At 44.6% G+C, this 22,202-nt stretch overlaps 1 protein-coding gene across 1 annotated transcript; it reads left to right on the top strand.

Annotated features, from left to right (window-relative positions):
- Positions 1–1,254: 1,254 nt before the first annotated feature.
- Positions 1,255–19,277, top strand: gad3 (glutamate decarboxylase 3). The gene is made up of 16 exons (XM_049011362.1): positions 1,255–1,394; positions 6,720–6,792; positions 7,503–7,655; positions 8,961–9,203; positions 9,969–10,059; positions 10,159–10,271; positions 11,191–11,306; positions 11,576–11,655; positions 11,837–11,891; positions 13,914–14,030; positions 15,012–15,076; positions 15,362–15,440; positions 16,362–16,511; positions 16,699–16,806; positions 17,187–17,276; positions 17,405–19,277. The coding sequence occupies exons 2-16, from the start codon at positions 6,768–6,770 to the stop codon at positions 17,576–17,578; spliced, it is 1,659 nt and encodes a 552-aa protein (XP_048867319.1). The 5' UTR covers positions 1,255–1,394; positions 6,720–6,767; the 3' UTR covers positions 17,579–19,277.
- Positions 19,278–22,202: the final 2,925 nt, after the last annotated feature.

The raw sequence follows: 22,202 nt of genomic DNA, 5'->3' as shown, positions 1-22,202 counted from the left end.
CCCACAAAGATCTGTGAATGCAATTAAAAAAGTAAAAATGTCCAAAGTCTCATATTTTGTTTGGTTACCTATGGTTATGGTCTGGGCTGAGTTGGGGTTAAGGTCGTCATTTTGGAATGGAGAATCCCCGCAAAGATATAATTAGAAACCTGTGTGTGTCTGTATATCTGTAGTTGAGTCTGTAGTGTGATTTTGTCACCAAGTGAAGTGCTATGGGACTGGCCCACCTGATTTTCTGCCAGCTCACCCACACTATGATTTCTGGCTCTGCTACTGGCCCCTAGTCCCCTTAGATAATTCTACGCCCCCCCCCCCGGCACTTCGAAGCTGGAGCCGCCCCTGTGCCGTTATTACAGCAGCAAGGTGCAAAGCACATCTGCTGACTCCTCAGGTCCAGCAGTTGATCCGAGCTTTGCCCTTACATGGCGTCTGTCCGCAGGCTCCTCTGTGGAAATGCACACCAGCAGTGTCCCCGTCAGGGTCTCGCACCCGGAAACCACTGAAGCAGGGCTGCGTATCGGCCGCCTGCTCGTGAGCCGGGGAGCTGATTATCTGTGCTTGGCTTTGGGTCCGGCGCAGCCATTAATCTCCACTTAACTGACGCCCCCTAGTGTGCGCCGTTCCCCTACTCGGCCCGGTCTATGTCACTGAGACTTTGTGTTCCCAGGCACGGTGGCTAATCATAGAAAGTGTGGGACAATGACATGCAAAGACGGCTCACTGACAAAGCACCCATTAAAACAGCAGATAACATTCACAGATAACGCCTACTGCAACTACTCATAGCAGTTAATGTAAGACTTTGACACATGTGACTGGTGTTAAGATCATACTTTACAGGTAAATGAGCTGCATGTGTATATACATTTACCGCAATACACTACAATTGCCATAATATACCCTAATACCCATGAAACAATAACTGCTACAGGTACAGTAAATGAGATGTTTATGTATCTACATATACCACAGTACACTACATTTATCACAGTAAACCATAATAACAGCAATAGCTTAATGCACTCCAGGCAGATTACTTAGCCCTGTACTCAGAGTTTAATACCAGTCAAACTACTCAAGGTTTGTGGGCCCCCTGTTGGCCACAAATAGCCACTGCACCTGTGACTTTTTGAGTGCCCAAACTTGATACTGAGGGGCAGTAACATCTTGACCGACGTACATTTCCAGGCGGTCCCTTCAGGAAATTCCACACAGCACTGAACTCAGAGCTTAAGCAGATGGATAATCTTCAAGACAGTTGTAGAGTCAAGTCAGCACAAGTTCGGTGGAGCCCATTAAACTGTCCTTGCAGAATGAGAAGGGCGAGAGAGGCGGACAGCTGTTTCATTCGAGGGAACCTGGTGGATCACCAGCTGGATTGCTTTCCAAACATCGTAAGTACCGTTTTAATTAGTGATTAGTCATCCATTGGATGCTCTTACCTGGCGACTTAGTTTTACGTGTGAATTTGACATGTAGTCATATATACTAGGGGTGGGAAACTTATGTAGGCTGCATCTCTATATGTAAGAGTAGAATAATCCGGAATAATGGTTGGAAGATGGACTGACTTGTACTGGCTCCTGCAGAAGCCATGAGATTTGAGATCGTGCTCGGAGAGCAGCAGAATAATTAGGGTTCCTATCAAAGAAAGCTTTATTTTAATTAGCTTTGCTTTCTGTTCATTTGGTGCTACTTACTTCCTTTCATATTTAGTTTACTTTAAACTTTTAATAAATTACTATACAGCTGAACTTTAAGTATTTAGATATATTTAGAATGAATGTGGTCTTGATTGCAGTAGTTGTAGATAGTCTGTTTCATATTTGTCTTGATGGTTACACGCATAAGTGGATAGCACTGAGGTTTATCCGATGTGCATGGATTTGTGGCAGATTCTACGAGCATGAAGCAGCGTTTTGATAAACACAAGCCATCTCCATTCCATCTGGCCGATATGCACGGTTTTTTTTACGGATTATGTAAATCCCCTGATTTGCATGTCGGTCAGTCATAACCAAGGTCACATGTTCCGCCAGGCACATGCCCTTCAGATTGTTACCAAATGCGCGTGTAGCTGTTCTCAACACCGATATATAATAAAATGCCTTTAGCCAACATGGGTGACGTGCCAACATGACTCAGAGACACCTGCCTTTTGTGTTGTCAGAGATATAATTTGGTGCCTTGTGATTGGCCGGCTGGAGGTCCTTTACCTAATGGGAAGCCTGTAATGTGAAGTATGAAACATCAGCTGAGGAATCTGCTTTATCTTGTATTAATTATCAGCTCTGTTTGCTTAACTCAGTGCAAGAAAGAAAAGCCGCATCACTTGTATGCTGATGTTACAGGACGAGTAATATGCTGTGGAAAATCAGACTAAAGAAAAAAGACAGTAATTGAACCTCATTCTTTCTCGAACCGCTTCCAAGGTCCCGGTGCCTCCGTATGTCTGCGAGCCGCGGTGATGTTAGGCATCCCTGGGTAGTTAAGCGGAGAATGCAGTCCACTTGCTTAAAACAAGCATGTACAGAATCAATGGGGAAACAGTACAGAAAATGGACAGCATTTCTGAGGAATTTCGGTCAAAACACCAAATGTTAAGATCAGGCTTATCTTGAGCATATTTAATCACCTTTAACGTTAATTTGGTCATTCATCTATATTTTTAGACTTCTTTTTCGTATTTAAGGTTTTCGTTTGAACTTCTTATAAATTCATTTCACTTAGGTAGTGCCGTTCATGTATGGTTCCTTCAGTACTGATACTGTGTGATTTATAAATCCGATCCGTCTCTGGTTTTCCGGTCAACCTGTCCCTCGTATATCCTGTAATAGGCTCTGTTTGTTAAGTTCAACATTAAAATGATGGCTAGTGTGTTCCACTACTTGGTATTTATGGTATATTCATAAATGCTAAAATAGTCTGCCAGTTATTTAGTAAATTAGTAAATTATAGGTGCCCCTTTTTTGTAAAAATAACAAATATAAAGAATGCGGAAATGCAATATAGCACAAAATTAAATTAGGTCTCCAAGTACAATTCAAGTGGCATAAAACTCAGCCTCAGTTTTCAGTGTAATTACTTCATTACCACATAGTCACTGGTTGACTCATCAGTGAGCTTCACATCCTGCCCTTCGACATAATTGCCCCGTAGTGGGATCCGCCCACTTTAACAGCCTGTTCGGTCTGCAGTGATACTCATCCTAATAGGCCTGACCCCTCAGAAGCCACAGAGTCAGGCACAGAGCCTGGCGGCGTGCTTCTGCAGTATGGGGTCTGCCAGCTCAGACCACAGAAATCCTTAAAGAGTGGCACCCTTGAGTATGGTGCTCAATCCAAATTCCTCCCACAAAATGCCTACTCGTGTAAGGAATGAATGAGTATGTTTCTTTAAAAAAATGCTCAGAGTAATCAAGGTTAAATTCGCAGTGGAATAAACAAACATGTGGCAAAATGACAAAGTGGTGAGTGTCACGTTTTAGTGTGCAATCTAACAGCACGTGTGTGACGCTGATGCCTTACAGTCTGCTCACGTCCCCTCAGCTCTCCGCTGGCCGGCAGCATGCTTGGTGTCTTTGACCGTTTGAGGGAAGGCATTAAGAGTGCGGGTCTGTCCTCTAGCGGGGGAGCCGTTTCAATGGAAATAAAGCAGAATTCATCATTCTGTGATCAGTCACCTCTCTGGCTTCCTCTCCAATTCTTGGGGAAATTAGTTCTTGGAGCCACGGTTAACAGAAAGCAGGTTCCTTCTGATTGCTTTGAATGGCACTGTGGTCCTCTGGCAGTACATAATTGAATCGAAAGGCTTGAGGGATGAAATACCCAACTAGACTCTGGGACCAACATCCGACCATCTACTACCCTTTCTGCACTGAGGACCAGAAAGTCTTCATCGATTACATGATTTTATGAAGCCCTTGCATGTCCTGATCAGCGGCTTTTTGGAAGATGACGTGATGTGCAAACCTCACCTCGTGTGAGTCCATCTCCACAAAGCCCTTAAACAGTCGACTGATCACATTTCGGTCTGCAAAGAGCAGTCCAGCAAGCAGCCTGTCACACAGTCATTTATAGCAATTTTCCCCAGCAAGTAAGAAGATTTCTCCGCATCTGATTTAAGATCTAAGCCCAAGCAGGTCCTGTAATGGAGGTGAATCCACAAGAAAAACAATATCGAGTTTGGAGTCAGACTTTTCAGAGCTGGCATGAAGCAGAAAATGACTGGGTTTTCGAAGCTACAGGTAGCTGAATTTTGAGCATGTGCTATGGGGCCAAAAGGGTATCTCTGGTGGTTGCTGAAAGGCAAAGGTACTGGGGCTACAGGAGGGAATCAGCTTCCTGTCGGGGCCTGTCTCACACGCCTCAAACAGCAGCTCCTAGACCAAGAATGTGGATCCTTCCACATTCTCTATGTCAGCACATTCCTTTGAATCAGTAATTTTTACGAGTCTCAGTGCTCTGTCTCTGTCTTTGGGTCTCTGTCTTCAGGGGTCGAATTTGCAATTAGTTGGCAAGACCAGCATTGCACATGTTCTTTGCTGGCATTTTGCACCGTCGCATAAGCAGTTTGCTGGTACCCTGCCGATGTGTGGTAACACATAAAGTGAGCAGGATGCCAGTGCAAACATCAAATTCTGCTTTTGAGTCTATCTTTGGGGTTCTATCTTTGTGGGTCTGTCTTTAGGGTTCTGCCTTTGTGAGTCTGTTTCTGAGGTTCTGCCTTTGTGAGTCTGTTTCTGAGGTTCTGTGTTTGTGGGTCTGTCTTTAGGGTTCTGCCTTTGTGAGTCTGTTTCTGAGGTTCTGCCTTTGTGAGTCTGTTTCTGAGGTTCTGTGTTTGTGGGCCTGTCTTTAGGGTTCTGCCTTTGTGGGCCTGTCTTTGCAATTGGAAGAAGACTCGGCTTCGGCATTGGCTTATCTTCCTTGCTCTCCTCTCTCTATTTGACTATCCCTGCCGGCCCCTGGAGGATGGGCTTCCCCTTTGAGTCTGGTCCCTCTCAAGGTTTCTTCCTTCTAGGGAGTTTTTCCTTGCCACTGTCGCCTATGGCTTACTCACTGGGGGCTTTGGGTGAGGATACTGTAAAGCGCTTTGAGACAATGCAATGTTGTGATAATGCGCTATATAAAAATAAATTTGTTGTTGTTGTTGTCTTTGGGGTTCTGCCTTTGTGGGTCTGTTTCTGAGGTTCTGTGTTTGTCGGTCTGTCTTTAGGGTTCTGCATTTGTGGGTCTGTTTCTGAGGTTCTGTGTTTGTCGGTCTGTCTTTAGGGTTCTGCCTTTCTGGGCCTGTCTTTGGGGTTCTGCCTTTGTGGGTCTGTCTTTAGGGTTCTGCATTTGTGGGTCTGTCTTTAGGGTTCTGCCTTTGTGGGTCTGTCTTTAGGGTTCTGCCTTTGTGGGCCTGTCTTTGGGGTTCTGCCTTTGTGGGTCTGTCTTTAGGGTTCTGCCTTTGTGGGTCTGTCTTTAGGGTTCTGCATTTGTGGGTCTGTTTCTGAGGTTCTGTGTTTGTCGGTCTGTCTTTAGGGTTCTGCCTTTGTGGGCCTGTCTTTGGGGTTCTGCCTTTGTGGGTCTGTCTTTAGGGTTCTGCGTTTGTGGGTCTGTCTTTAGGGTTCTGCCTTTGTGGGTCTGTCTTTAGGGTTCTGCCTTTGTGGGTCTGTCTTTAAGCATCTCCAAAGTTGTCGGCTCTGTCTTCACCATTTTCAGAACATTTGCCTGTTTCTCCGAATTCTCCAACTCATTCAAGTTGCCCTCTTCCATTATTTTCACAACCTAGATTAATTAAGGTTATTCATTGTTTAATGCCTATTCATTCAGCAATGATTCAAATGACCTGAGCAGCATGGAGGTATTTTCATGTAAATAAATGTAATATTTCATTTCTGCTCCAGGTGATCATTTGCTTTATCCAGGGTGTACTGTTATAAAATACGATTACAAAAACATGTTTACAAGCCTTGCTGCCTCATTTCTGGTTGTAGGCTGTTTTTTTTTAACTCCCTAAAAACTCCCGGAGGTCTCAAAAGGCAGCTAGAATTCTTTATGTATGAATCTATGCTGGTAACACTAGACAGACTGGAGATTCCAGTTCCGAGGGGCAAACCTCCCGTGGGCACTAAGGCTCAAGTTACTTTTATCTTGCATTTTTTTTTGTTACCCACACAATTGTCACACTTCAGTTTAATTCCCGTGACATCTAGACCACACTGTAGGTTCTGTGGAAATCCACTGACACTCAGGCACCTGAACTATCCTTCGCGTGATTTTTCCATCCCGCCCCCCCGGCGTCTAACATCCCGTTTTCAAATCAGTCACAGCGCTTAAAGAAATCGCATACTGTGATCCGCATTGCGGACGGACAGGCAGCAGTCAGGAGCGTCGCAAACAGTTTGCCGCAATCCTGAGGCGCAGAGTGGAACACGCAGGCCCTCTGTGGCGGCAGCGTCCCCACCTCAGCGGGAGCTCTGATGTTCGGTATAAACACAGGATCAAACAAACGACGAGAACGAAAACAGAACGACCCTGAATTAGCTGCACGAAAACAAAACAGGGGAGGAAAAACAGAGTATTAATGCAGGGCAGCTTTATAAAAGTTAGACGCAGGCTTGTCTGCAGCCAGGCTGAATGAACATGTGACGACGCAGATCCGCCCAGGTGCCGCTGTGATATTTATCTAGTCCAAGGCCATGGTCTCTTTATATTGTGCCTCCTGAACCTCGACAGGCAGGCTGACTGCACCTTTCACTGCCCCGAACCGCAGACGCACTCAGCATGGATACGCCGGAAGCCTTCTTCGGTAAGTCACTCCTGGTTTTTCTGCAGACGAGTCGTCCTTACGCTGAGATGTAGTGATGCAGTACATGCTCTAGAGAATATAGTCTTTATTTAATCATATTTTTATTGGGGGGGGGGGAGGGGGGTTATACTTCAGAAGTAAAAGGGGAAAAATGAATTACATATACATAATTAGGCAATAAAAAAATCTAAATAATGTAAAAGCAATGGTGGGAAAAATGAAAGGCTTTACTTTCAGTGACTTTCATTTTAAAAGTGGCAAAATGAACTTTTGAAGTTTAAAAAGTTAATACAGCTGAAAAAAACGGTAATGTTGGCTTTCGTCATAAAAATTGCCGACAAACATAGATGTGTCAAATAAATAGTTTATCCCTCTTGCATAGTTTATTCTGTGTGTGTGTTTGCAGTTTGTATTTATACCACATAGTAAAATCTGTTACTTTTTAGCTTGTGGGGACATTTTTCTCAGGTCCCCACACTATAAACCTCAATTTTATAAAGAAAAATATGTGAACGCAATCAAAATTTTTTATTAGCCAATCAAATGTCTTGTACTTTGTTTGGATACTTATGTTTAAGGTTAGGGCTGGACAGGGGTTAAGGTCGTCATAATGAACATGAGGGTAACGCCCATAGAAATGAATGGAAAGCCCCCACAATGATAGGTTGATAAGAACTGTGCGTGTCTGTGTGTTTGCGTGACTTCTCCAGATGGCGGCAATGAAATGATGTCTGGAGGGAGGGGCAAGTCAGCTCTGATTTGGCCACAATGCCCTCTGGCTGGGAGCAGCCAGAAAGTCAGAGAGGACAATGGGAAACCCGACTCCAGACGAGCCACTGACTTCAGCGTGATCTACGGCAAAGGTACGGCAGACAGGGCGGGGCCAGGTGCTGCAGGCAGACGGCCCTCAGAGGCAGGCCCATCACGCTGCTGTGCGCCTACCCGCTACCATCGCCACCTCGGGGGTTTGTCCTTGTGACCGTCATCCCTTTCCATGTTTCACTCGGGGGGCGATTTCTCATTTGTGGAGTCCCAGGCTCTGAGGTTAGGGATCTGTGCCAGCAACTGGAAGGTTGCTGGTTCAAATCCCAAAAATGCCCAGAGTGATTCTACTCAATTGGACCCTTGTGCAAGGCTCTTAATCTGCAATTGTTTCATCTTGGGTATGGACCTGGGAGTTGGTGGCAGGATTGGAACTCCGGCCCTGGGAGAAAAACCCATGCTGGTCCATTTGGACTGGTGTGGTGCTGAGGCATCACCTGCCACATGGCTGCACTCAGGTTCTCACCCCTGAGGTGTTTGGTTTAGGGGGCGGGCCAATGCACTGTATCGGTGCTTGTTCCTTACCTTACCTAGAGCTGCCCTGGTCAACCACAGCTTAACAGGTTAACGTCAAAATGTCAATGTTCAAACATCTAAATAGTGACTACACTAGTTGTTATTATAGTCGCTGCTCTTCTGGGACGGCCTTGTATTTGATGTGGGATTATATAAGTGTAATTATGCAACAGAGTTAGCACTGGGTGTAAATTAATTAGGCAATTCCTCTGATGAACTGGGGCGTCCATTTGTTTTGGCCATATAGAAAACATCAGGGCTATTCAACTTCAGCAGGAAGTGGACCGAATAAGAAAATCCCCTTGGGTTCCTGAGACGCACTTTGCGTCAGCATAACTTAATATTGCAGTATAAATGGTATCGATATCTGCCAGTCCATTTGCTCTGGAACAGGTGATTTTTACAATCAGTTTTACATCGTTTAGGCTTATGATGTTAACTATGTCAGCTCACATTCCTGGCTTTCCATTTGAGGTTCTGCAGTCCAAGTTATGACGGTGCAGGGCAGGTGTAATCTTGTTGCAGCCAATCACATTGCGTTCGTTAATTTAAATTATATAATGTGCCTTGTTTTATTTATGTTACGTAAGTGCTTGAACTACTGGCAGCTTCTTGCAGGCCGCTAGTCGAACAGGCTAAATAAAATCACAGCGCGCAACATGAAAAGCATGGTTATAGCACTGGCACGTGGACTTGAAGGTTTTGAGGTTAAGAGCCCGAAATTACACAAAGCATTTCAGCTTTTTGATGTGCTGTTGAGTCCAGCGCTGGGCTGTTCTGTAGCAGCATGTGCTGGAGTTGATAGTAACGTCGAGCGGCCGTCCATACAGATCTGCTTCCCGACCGTGATGGCGAGGAACTGACCCAAGGTTTCCTCCAAGCCCTGGTGAACATCCTCCTCGCACACGTCAAGACGACCTTTGACCGGAGCACCAAAGTGCTCGACTTCCATCACCCTCACCAGCTCAAGGAAGGCCTGGAAGGGTTCAGCCTAGAACTTCCAGAGCATCCTGAGAACCTGGAGCAGCTGTTGGTGGACTGTAGAGACACGCTGAAGTATGGAGTGAAAACTGGTAAACATCTGCCTTCCTTACTCTTCCCTGGAGCCACTTAGCAGACCTGGGGATCCCAGACGTTAACAGGGGCATTAAGACCGTTGGGCTCTTCTAGGGATCCGAAATCAGCTACATCTCAGACCACAATGGTACCTGTTGCACTGTAGCTATGGCAACAATGATGTCATACTCTGTTGGACTCTTGTCAGATGTCTGTTGTGATGAACAGTGAAATGTTGAATGAAGTTACGCCCTGTGCGTTGTCACTCCATGCAGGTTTCTGTATCCTGAGATATTGTACCCTGGAGACTAATATTGATAAAGCGAAGCTTAAATTCCCAGGCTCTCTTTATTGATGTAATCGGATGTTTTCTTCTGGGCTTATTTTTCAGGCCTGGGTTACATAAACCCACTTTATATTTATTTAGTGGGTGGACAGTTCATATTATTTATCTGCCAGATGAATGTTTTTATTTTTTTACAAAAATACAGACAGCCATCGGTTTTGCTCGTTTGTTAAAGTGTTTATCCATGAAGCGGAGGATAGAGTACAGCGTTTTTCTCGATTATATAACAGAACAGGTAGTTTTAGTCTCAGAATCCAGGCACTGGATACAGGCTAATCTCACCCGCTAGCATTTATGCAGCCTGTGCCACAAAGTTGGGCTCCTGCTAAAGGGACCTTCTAGCACCGTGTAAAGTCTCAAGGTGGGGCGCTGTGAGTGTCTCTGAGCTAAACACTCTCCTTGCCGCCGGGTCTCACTGACTTGTGCCACCTTGCAGGTCACCCGCGCTACTTCAATCAGCTCTCGTCGGGGCTGGATGTCGTCGGCCTGGCAGGCGAGTGGGTGACATCAGCGGCCAACACCAACATGTATGTGTCTCCTCTGCAGATATCAAGGCGATCCACTTCTTACTGCGGCAGGCCGGCGGCTAACGGATTGTTGTCTGCTGGATTCCTGTCTTCCCTCAGGTTCACTTTTGAAATCTCCCCAGTATTTATCCTCATGGAGGAGGTCCTTCTGAAGAAGATGCGAGAGAAAGTGGGCTGGGCGCATGGGGAAGGAGACGGAATCTTCTGTCCTGGTAGATTTACGTCATCTTGGAGCATAGATAAATCTCAGATATACCAGGGTATAGCTTACTGCTGCTCTTAATTGTGCAATTAATTATTTTATCGGTGAAAATGAGCCATCAAACAGTGGCAGACCTCAGAAAGCTGAAATTCCTCCAGGTATGAGATGATTAATTACAATTAGTATCTAAATACCACCTGAAATATCAGATAATGGTTCTTATTATAAAAACATTTTAAAATCAAGCCATTTAGGATAAAAGATAAGAGAGGCTATTGATGCGGGATTCTTGTGCATAGAGCAGCAAGGTACATAAAGCGCAAACAAAGAAATAGTGCAAGTAGACAGTGCAGGCAAACTGAATAAAACTACACGGTACACAGACAGAACATAATGAAAGGAATATTAGGAAAGACACAAACAAATTAGATTGGATGGATGGATGGATGGATGGATGGATGGATGGATGGATGGATAGATAGATAGATAGATAGATAGATAGATAGATAGATAGATAGATAGATAGATAGATAGATAGATGGATGGATGGATGGATGGATGATGGATGGATGGATGGATGGATGGATGGATGGATAGATGGATAGATAGATAGATAGATAGATAGATAGATAGATAGATAGATAGATAGATAGATAGATAGGGTGGAAAGAAGGACATACGGACAGACAGATGCCTGATGTACACCCAGGTCACAATGATCTAGCAGATGTCTTCATGCCAGGTCCTGCAGGAGCGAGCCAGACTTCGTAACTTTAACGCATGCCTGGCTGTCTCTGTGTAGCCGTCAAACAGAGCGCTACCATCTTTGGGTCTGTCTGACGGGGCTCACATGGGCCACAGACACACCGTGACATGCTGATGTTCTCCTGTGTCTCCCGATGTTGAGACCGTCAGTGTCCCTCCTACAGGTGGTTCCATGTCCAACCTGTACAGCATCTTGGTGGCTCGGTACAGGTACTTCCCGAAGACGAAGACACAGGGGATGGCATGTGCTCCAAGACTGGCCCTCTTTACGTCTGAGCATGTAATGACTGCAAAACAAACATAATACAGTACAGGAAGTTTAACATATTCCACCTATTAGTCTAAGCGGACTGAGCAAATTCAGCATTCTCAGAGGCTGCTTGTGATTTTCTCTAGAGGCTGAAGGAAATCAGGCCTTACGACTGATGTATATTAAAGGAAACTTTTACTTTTTAATGATCATGGTGTATTTTTGGATTCTGCATAGTCTTTTTCATCCCATACATGGAGACTGTAGACACGTTATTAATTATTAATATTCATTTTCAGAGCCACTATTCGATCAGAAAGGCTGCTGGTGTCCTGGGAATTGGAACCGAGAATGTTTTTTTGGTAAAATGTGACAAGAGGTAAAAAGAGAACAAATCTGAGTAATTAACTGGGCCAAGTAATTAACAATATTAATGGCTCAACTTATAAGATACTGACTAATAAATCTTGCTGTAGTGTTGCTGTTCCAGTTTTCTTCCCCAGGAATTGTTTCCCCCTAAGATTAAAACGGATCTGCTATTTTTCCTTTCATAACCTTAGAGGGAAGATGATCGTTTCTGACCTAGAATCCAGCATCGCAAGAGCAATGACTGGGGTGAGTCACTCTACTGCCAAACTTTAGCAAAAAGTCACGTTCATCACATGTCTTTAGGGTTGGTTGTGACTCTCAGATGAAGTTTCCTTTGCCACAAGCACAAACATGTACTGTAGATCTGTATGGCGAACTGTGTTGTCACACCTGCTTCCTGGATTCCTGATATATATATATATAATAAAACAGTAAAATAAGGAGTGTAAGGTGAAGTGGCGTGTTCCCTATTAGGTGAAGTAGATATTCCTGTGATCCACATTGTCTGGGGGTCTGTGACGTGACCAAGCTGTGAATCAGACTTGCGAGCTCTGTCATACTGCAGAGGTTGCCTCTTGTGATGTATAATGCAGGATCTCTGTCTCTGTGTCTCTGTATGTCTTTGTCTCTTCGTGTCTGTGTCTCTTAATGTTTGTTTCTTGGTGTCTGTGTGCCTGTGTCTCTGTATGTCTGTCTCTCTATGTCTCTATGTCTGTGTGTCTTTATCTGTGTCTCTTTGTGTCTGTGTCTCTGAATGTCTGTGTCTCTTTGTGTCTGTGTCTCTGTGTGTCTGTGTCTCTTTATGTTTGTTTGGTTGTGTCTGTATCTCGTTGTGTCTGTGTCTGTTTATGTTTGGTTGTGTCTGTGTCTCATTGTCTCTATATGTGTGTCTCTGTGTCTGTGTCTGTTTATGTTTGTTTGTTTGTGTCTGTTTATGTTTGGTTGTGTCTGTGTCTGTTTATGTTTGGTTGTGTCTGTGTCTGTTTATATTTGTTTGGTTGTGTCTGTGTCTCGTTGTCTCTATATCTGTGTCTCTGAATGTCTGTGTCTCTTTATGTCTGTGTCTCTTTGTGTCTGTGTCTCTTTTTGTTTGTTTGTGTCTGTGTCTCGTGTCTATATATCTGTGTCTCTGAATGTCTGTGTCTCTGAATATCTGTGTCTCTTTGTGTCTGTGTCTCTGTGTCTTTTTATGTTTGTTTGTGTCTGTGTCTCGTTGTGTCTATATGTCTGTGTTGCTTTGTGTCTGTGTCTCTGAATGTCTGTGTCACTTTGTGTCTGTGTCTCTGTCTCTTTGTTTCTTTGTTTCTGTCTTTGTCTCTTTATGTTTGTTTGTTTGTGTCTGTGTCTCTTTGTGTTTATGTCTCTGAATGTCTGTGTCTCTTTGTGTCTGTGTCTCTTTATGTTTGTTTGTTTGTGTCTGTGTCTCTGTGTTTGTGTCTCTGAATGTCTGTGACTCTGTGTCTGAGTCTCTGAATGTCTGTGTCTCTTTGTGTCTGAGTCTCTGAATGTCTGTGTCTCTTTGTGTCTGTGTCTCTTTATGTTTGTTTGTTTGTGTCTGTGTCTCTTTGTGTCTGTGTCTCTTTGTGTCTGTGTCTCTTTATGTTTGTTTGTTTGTGTCTGTGTCTCTTTGTGTCTGTGTCTCTGAATGTCTGTGTCTCTTTGTGTCTGTGTCTCTTTGTGTTTGTTTGTTTGTGTCTGTGTCTCTTTGTGTCTGTGTCTCTTTGTGTCTGTGTCTCTTTATGTTTGTTTGTTTGTGTCTGTGTCTCTTTGTGTCTGAGTCTCTGAATGTCTGTGTCTCTTTGTGTCTGTGTCTCTTTGTGTCTGTGTCTCTTTGTGTCTGTGTCTCTGAATGTCTGTGTCTCTTTGTGTCTGTGTCTCTTTATGTTTGTTTGTTTGTGTCTGTGTCTCTTTGTGTCTGTGTCTCTTTGTGTCTGTGTCTGTTTATGTTTGTTTGTTTGTCTGTGTCTCTTTATGTTTGTTTGTTTGTGTCTGTGTCTCTTTGTGTCTGAGTCTCTGAATGTCTGTGTCTCTTTGTGTGTGTGTCTCTGAATGTCTGTGTCTCTTTGTGTCTGTGTCTCTTTATGTTTGTTTGTTTGTGTCTGTGTCTCTTTGTGTCTGTGTCTCTGAATGTCTGTGTCCCTTTGTGTCTGTGTCTCTTTATGTTTGTTTGTTTGTGTCTGTGTCTCGTTGTGTCTATATCTCTGTGTGTGTCTTTGTGTTTGTGTGCCTGTGTCTCACTGTGTCTGTGTCCCTGTGTCTCCATGACAGGGATGGGTCCCCTTTTACGTCAATGCCACGGCCGGCACCACCGTGTATGGGGCCTTTGATCCTCTCCCGGGAATCGCCGACGTCTGCGAGAGACATGGGCTCTGGATGCACGTTGACGTACTGCCTTAACACATCTTCATCCATTCAGTCGTCTCAGCTGTTTCTCCTATTTTCAGACTAAAACTGCCCTTTAGCAGGGATGCAGGAACTTGGGGTGATGGGGGGGGGGGTGCACTCTTAAATATTTAAGTTGGATTCATACATCCCCAAAAAACAGACCTTTGCGTTTAAATTATTAAATTTTGTCCCCCCCCCCCCCCCATATAACACTCTCTCCCACACTCTTGTCCATCACCCACTGTAATTTTTACCTGCAATTCTTCATCCCCTTAGTATCCCTGGCAACAGAACAGGACAGCATCTCACAGGACCGAATGGCATACCTTCCATAATCATATGATGGATATGGTGCCACAGTCCCTAACAAGCTACTTTTACAGACAGATTCTTAGGACCTGCCATCTAAAAGATGCTGCTTAAAGCTAGTGGTGTCAGTTATAAGAAAAGGCGTTATGCTGCCCAAAAATTTCCTTTAACAAAATGCATGGCATGTATAAAACATATCCAGTGCAATTTAGCATCTCGTAAAGTTCAAAGACATGCGTGGGACCTAACTGTGAATGTGGAGGAGTTTGGATGTTATGGGTTTGTATGAAAGAGTTTAGATAAAATACACAGCATGCTGAATAAGGAGCGATGCCTGATACGATCGGCTCACGCTCGCTGGAGCTGGCTGATAAAAAGCACACCTTACAATTTGATTTCTCTGAGGAGTTGCACCTTCATTTCAGGGGCTTGTCAAAGTTTCTAAAAATTCCGCAGCACAATTTACTGCTAATATACTTCGCCACTTGTGAACATCAACGTTTTCCAATGTGATTTATGCGAGTGACGCGTGTGATTAACAGACACGATTACTCGTGAATTAAAGACGTAGCAACGGTGGGAACAAGAGCGAGTGAAATGCGAATAATGGATCGTAAAAGAGAAGAATGTTGCTGAATCCAGTTGCTAATAATACTGCATCCATTTCTGCAGGCCGCATGGGGGGGAGGTCTCCTCCTGTCCAGGAGACATGCTGGGAAACTGCGAGGGATCGAGAGGTGAGAAGCCAGCACCACACCGGAATTAGCTTAGCCGCTCCGCTAACACTTTGCGCGAATCACAGACGTCCGAGCCCTGCGTAAAGGGATCCGGCATGTCCCACAGGCTTTCGGTGCAGGGTGGCTTGTCGTAAGGCTCTTTAAACACACAAAAAAACACGAAAGACCTGTTTTATTCTTTGCAAAATAATCAATAAAGATGGAGTCGATACATAGTTCTGTCAGCTCCTTCCTGCGCGGGAAGAGCGATGCGCTGGAGATAAACGGCACTCCCCTTTTCACCAGGGCTACCTCTGTCACATGGAATCCCCACAAACTGATGGGCGTTCCCCTGCAGTGCTCGGCCATACTGCTGAGACAGAAGGTAAGCCAGAAGAAGAGGGGGACAAGGCACCGGGCCCAGGTTCAGCCCGAGTCGGCCTGACTCTGAGCAACTTGCTGCCAAGAGGCAGAATCACCCCTTAACTTACTTTGCAATCATTCCTATAAATAATTAAGGCACCTACTTAAGATTTAGGCATCCGAAGTTTCCACCTGGGAGATTAAGGATGACGTGGATGCCTAAATAGCTTGTGTGCTTGTGTCAGAGGTTCACGGATGGACATGGGGGATGGACATATTCCTGCAGAATCATTAGCATCCCCCTCTTTGTCACTTTATAAGGGGTTATGGGGTGACCTCTGAACCCAAAAGAAGGGAGCACAGTTCAAACTCACATCAAAGACAGTTATAGTGCCAGGAAAGGAAGAAAGTCCAGCAGTCCAGGTAAAATCCTGACTTGAATTAGTGATTGTGCTTCAAGATACTTAAGCAACCCACAACCCCAAGTAAGGACTCCTCATGCTTCTAATACTCCCTAATACTCCCTGTGCTTCCTGTACTTTCTGTGCATTCTGTACTTCCTGTACTCACTATACTCCTCATGCTTCTAATACTCCCTATACTCCCTGTGCTTCCTGTACTTTCTGTGCATTCTGTACTTCCTGTACTCACTATACTCCTCATGCTTCTTATACTCCCTATGCTTCTTGTACTCCCCAAGCCTTGTATACTCTCTGTATTTCCCGTCCCTTTACTCCCTGTCCTTCCTGTACTCCCTGTACATTCTGCTCTTCCTGTACTTCCTCTGTTTCCCGTGCTTCCTGTACTCTCTGTACTTCCTCTTTTTCCAGTGCCTCCTGTACTTCCTGTTCTGCCTGTACTTCCACTATTTCCCGTGCTTCCTCTACCCCCTATGCTCTCCATACTTCCCGCACAAACAGTATGTCCACCTGCACATCCACAGGGGCTTCTGCAGGAGTGCAACCAGCTCTGCGCGGAATACCTCTTCCAGCCAGACAAGCACTACGACATCACATACGACACGGGGGACAAGTCGATCCAGTGCGGACGGCACGTCGATGTCTTCAAACTCTGGCTGATGTGGAAAGCCAAGGTGACGATGCTGCAGTGTGATGGGACCGTTCCTCACAGACAGTGACCTCAGTGGTCAGGAATTTTTACTTCATTTCGATTCAATTTAGCTTTTACCGTCCTCTTCTCTGCGAACATTCCCCAAAGGTTGCAGCAGGTAAGGCTTTCTAAAAGATCTGAACCTGCTCATTTATTTTGTGGTCTTCCAGGGGTCCGAAGGCTTTGGATCTCAGGTCAACTGGTGCTTGGAGAATGCAGAGTACCTGTTCAATAAGCTGGAAAAAAGGACCGACTTTGAACTAGTCTGTAAAACTAAAGTAAGCGTATACTTTTCTTCCAGTAATGGCACGTCTTTCATTCTTATGAAATTTATTTTATTTTATTTTATTTAACAAGCACTTTTATCCAAAACAACATGCGGTTGAAAGCAGGGGTCGGACAGTTCATGTAGCAATAGGGGCTTAAAGGCCTTGCTTAAGGACTCAGTGGTTAAACCACAGCACCAATTCTGGGATTTGAACCCCTACCCTTCTGATCAGAGACACCGCATCATAACCTGCTGAGCCACAAATACTTGTGCAGTCAGCATGACAGTAGACATAGAATTCTGCCATTGTCCCTTATTTTTATCCAAGTGTTAAGAAGGATATAACAATTACTGTATTTCTGGTGTGAGTGCCTGTCGTGTTTCCTGAAGCCCGAACACAGCAATGTTTGCTTCTGGTACCTTCCGCCAAGTATAAGAACAATGGCCCGAGGACCACAGAGGGACAGCCGCCTACACGAGGTACCAGCATCGAACCTTAGACAACAGTAATGTCTATAAACAGGACATTTTTACTGTGTGTGTGGTAGCCCCCCCCCCCCCCCCCCCCCCCCCAAGTGACAGGCCTTTTTCACTCTGTCGTCGAGCAGATCGCCCCCAAGATAAAAGCCGCCATGATGGAAGATGGGATGCTTCTGATCGGATACCAGCCACTGGGAGAGAAGCCCAACTTTTTCCGATGCGTCTTCTCCAACCCGGCCACCAGCAAAGAGGATGTGGACTTTTTGATAGACGGGATCGTGAGACTGGGATGTGCCCTTTGAAGGATGTGTGTGCGGCAAACGTGCGGGAAGGAAATCAGTCATAGAAACACTGAAAAAACATGGGTACATACATGGGATGTGGCTGCGGTATTTTTCCATTTTCCATTACTGCTTAGCATGTTTTTCCTCCGGAGTCATTATCATCAGATTCATTCATTGGCAGAAAGGCCTGTCCTTTTCGGCCGAGTTTCATCCCATACTTCAGACGAGCACAAAAGCCCTTTTCAAGTCCGCTTTCACAAAAGAGACCATTATGGATGAAGCTCTCATGGTCACAGGAAGATTAAACACATTAGGGTGACTCCCATGAAAGCAGGACAGAATAATCCATTGAGAGAATAGCTTTCTAATGGTTTTGATGAGTTACAGGGTGGCCTCGCTCCCCTGAGGGGTGTGCTGTGGGCTCTTACCCCCCCGGTCCTGCGTGTGACTCTATATGTCCCTCCCTGCATTTCCCTGGTTTTTACCACAGCTACTCTATTGTCCTGTTACCTACACACAAAGGCTGGGTGTGGAATTTCTGGGTCAGATCGGCACGCTACATGTCAGGCTCGCCACGATGGATCCATGACTTTGTGATATTATATCTGAGACATTGGCTAGCTACTACAGGCATAATGTTTGTGCAGTAGCTTGTGAGTACAAAGAAAGAAAATGCAGATACAGGGGGGGGTGCAAAATAGTAGAGGCCAGTAAATGTATCCGTACAAGCCTCTTTACACTGGGTCTGGGGGGGAGGGGGGGTATGGTGCTACAGGACATATATATTTATACATATTTATACACATATATTCGCCGACCAATGAAAACTAGATGTCCACTTTCTGACGATGCTCATTAGGTTGGACTGAACGTTCTCCAGCCTTTCTTCTCTACAATCCCTCTGAGTATGGTTCTTCAGCTGTACGCCTGATCCTCAGCTGATCATCTTGATCAGCAGATTGAGGTGCTTGCCTTGAGCATGAAAGTGTAAATAAAGGCATCCTGCTTTAGCTCCGGACTTGGGAAGGTGATACCTATTATACTATTAAAGAGAGGAACACATGCATGTGTAATTAGGGGCATTGCCTGAATCCCTGCCATTCAATCACATGCATCTGTCCTAAGATCCAAGATCTGCAGACTGACTTTCTTTTTCTTGCCTTGGACACACTTGGATACACTTGGAGACGCGGTAAATGGAGTGAGACAGTGTGTTTGTGTGTGCGCTGGCACTCCGCACATATGAATTCTCCATAACACTGTTATCTCACCATCTGCTACCTCGGCCGAACAGTCCACAGCCCAAACTCTAAATGAAAATAGCCAGAGAAGCCGGATAATCCCAGGGATGCATCCACACATCTGCGGGAGACAATAACAGGTCACCACACCCACTGGAAAGGGATCCTCTTCTTCCTCTCTTATTCCTTAACATCTTCTCTCTCCCAGGAAAAGCATTTAGTGACTTTAAACAGTTAAACATTTAACAGCATTACATGGAGAGCATTTTAGGGGAGGAGGCACAAGTACTATAATAATATGGGTCCTACTAATGTATTAAATAATCACAAACTGAGTCTTACTTACATAAGTTGTGTTTTTTCATCACTAATGAATCATGACATCATTCTGGATAAGTTGCTGTATTTGTTATTATATCTGTTAATTGCGCAAACTTTTTTGAACTATTGAAGGAACAAGTAATGTATAAGTTAAATACTGATTTCATGTTTGTTCTTCTTTAATGAATCGTGACGCATCTTTTATCTCAAGCAGTTGCTGTATTTCTTGCTATTTCAGTTAATTATGTAAACCTTCACGAGCTACTGAAGGATCAAGTGAGGAAGAACAGGAGGGAAATACTGATCTTATGCTTGTTCATCATTAATGAATCGTGACGCATCTTTAATCTCAAATTGCTGCTATACTTGTTCATGATTTATATTTCAGTAGTAACTTAAGGAGTTACTTCTAAATATTTGTACCCCCTCAAGTAAATTGCTACCATTATATGTAACAGTTTCTTCTCGTTAATAACCGTACTCTGACGTATATTTCACTTCTGACAGAGCTGCCAATACATCCAATAGTGTTTCCTAAAAGAACAGAACCAGCACAAAGACACACACAACATCAAGGAATACGAAGCTGTATTAAGTCCACAAGAGTTCCAAGGAGAACTGCGCACCAACCTGACCCGTTTACTAATGAGTCACCTGGGCCACAGTCAGGCTCCGCCTTCGTTTTCTGCCGATCGATGTAGGAATCAAACAAGCGGCTGAAGTTAATGTCATAGCATCAGCCAGTCCAGCATGCAATTACGCATATTTCATACTCATTCATTAAACGCAGCTCAGCTTTGTTAAAATTAGCTAAACTAATTTTGAAATTACGTACGCTATAATTTGTCATTATTATAATGGTTTACCCCACGAGCCTGACCAGAATAAGAAACCCCAGTTCATCAGCACAAATCCCTATTCTACATCTGCTTTAATGACGCTTGGACATCACTGTTGACTCAAAGTGCGTTAATCACCTTCTAGCTTCTTGCACCTTCTAACGACAGCATATTTAATACTGTCCATTATTATTAGGCTCTTTTAATATCTGAGCATCTCTTCTTCTGCGTGCTCCACCGATCCACCATCACACTCTGTTGTCTCTCCCATCGTTACCCGCGTAAGGCGATGATCTGCTCTCTGCAAGAAGGAAGACAAAATGTTTATCCGTTTCCACATTATAAGGAACCTTTAAAAAATCGCATTTTGTGGCACTGTATTACTTGTCAGAATTGCTCCCTATGACTTATTTTAAAAAAACAATTTCCAGTAAGCTTCCATTTAGTGAATAAAATGGCATTTGATGTTTGGTTGCCTGGAGACCGGCGGTAATGATCTGGCACGGATGCAGCCCTGCCGGGCAAATGCTCCGATGCGGCATCGCTATTCCGTCCAGGGCTATGCGGAAGAGGCTTCTGCTGGAACATCAAAGATCCGGGTGGGGGGGGGGGGGGGGGGGGGGGGGGCTGACCCAGCAAAAAAACCCATGCTGGAGGAGTGTGGGGGTGGAGGCCAGGGATAGGGAGGGTGTGAACTAAGGCAGGAAATTCATAGACACTGCCCTTTGCAGCCTGTGTGCCTCTGCAACACATATGCATTTATACTTGCATGTATATTCTGGTTGGGCTGGCTATACATTTGGCGACTGTTGGATTTTTTTAAGGTAGAGGGCAAAAGAGGGCCGATGAGTCATACAGAGGAGTCAATCAATAATGTGCTTAGAACTGATGAGTGACAGGGGAGGAGCCAATCAGCTTTAAGTGACCATGTGGCCCCCGCCCCTGTATGCAACCCTGTATAAACAGGAGAAAAATGTTAAATGGGCAACGTATAAGATGAAAACATGAAAGATGAGAAGCAGCTGCCCCCCCCTCACTGCCAATGTCAGGGTTTGAGAGATGCCTATCCTTGAAAAGATCTGTGGAAGGTGGACAAGCTCCCATCCAAAGTGTGGGATTTCTGCCCCCCCCCCCCCCCCCACCCCCAGACTCTGGATTCACCCCAGAGCCCCGTGTCTGATGCGGTCGCTGACAGCCAACTGGATTACAAGAGGGCAGGGGGCCGAAGTGTGCCGGGCAGTAGTGTCAGGGTCGGTGCCTGTCTGGTCCAAGCGATTAGTCGCTCGTCATACTGTTCTCTCCTCTGTCTTTGTCCTTAGTCCCTAGTGTATTTTCCTACTCCCTGGGCGGCCGCAAACCTCAGCGGGTAGAGTGTGTGGCCTCAGAGGCTGAACCCCTCTTGCAATGGGATTGAGACTGGCCTCAAATACGTGGAACTAAAGGATGGTTAGAAATCAAAATGGAGTTTGGAGCTACAGTACAGTGCAAAAGTCTTAGGCAGTTAAAAGTAGTAGTAGTTTATTTATATAGCGCCTTTCTCAGACAAAGTTTGCAGAACGTTTAACAACAATGCAATGCAAAATGGAACAAAACTAACAAAACCCAGACATTACCAACAATAATAAAACAAACAGGAACTATTCAGCACTGATTAAAAGCCACGTTTGAAGCTGTTTATCTGGGTAGTAAATGCACATTTGCTCAGAACAAAAAAACATTAACATTGGAACATGTGAAATTTAAGAGTAACACAATAAACACTAGTAATAATTTCTCCTGTTCTCCAAAACGTTACTGATATGTTGTTGGATGGCTAGATGGAAACTGCTTCAGTTCCCAAACCTCTCCTCAGGGGGGCATTCCACCACCAGCTCACTTAATCAATTAACTTAATTAGTTAAAAAATGTCAATGATTAATTGATTAGCTATACGCGGTGCGCTAGTGGCCGAGTCAAAAAATAAATGGAAGTATTGGATGGTTGCTGCAGATGCTTGGGTGATTTTAGCAGAGGCATTGAAGTGGCTAAGTAGCCACACTCTGACAAGCATAATATAATAGTTTTATAGCAACATCAAGATCATTTAAACATAATTTTCTTTGGCCGCCTAAGACATTTCCTCAGTACTGTACCTCTCCGCTGTGCTTTCTCTCGAGGAAACACACGGCTTGCAAATCTCATTTTTGCCCTAACGCGGCCTCTCCATCCTGTTTACTCCCATCCTCGGGTCAGTTCTGCACT

This window comes from Brienomyrus brachyistius, chromosome 4 (genome assembly GCF_023856365.1).
Source record: "Brienomyrus brachyistius isolate T26 chromosome 4, BBRACH_0.4, whole genome shotgun sequence".
In the NCBI taxonomy this organism is placed as follows: Eukaryota; Metazoa; Chordata; class Actinopteri; order Osteoglossiformes; family Mormyridae; genus Brienomyrus; species Brienomyrus brachyistius.
The sequence above is the reverse complement of the archived record's forward strand: the minus strand, read 5'-3'. Positions and strand labels throughout refer to the sequence as shown.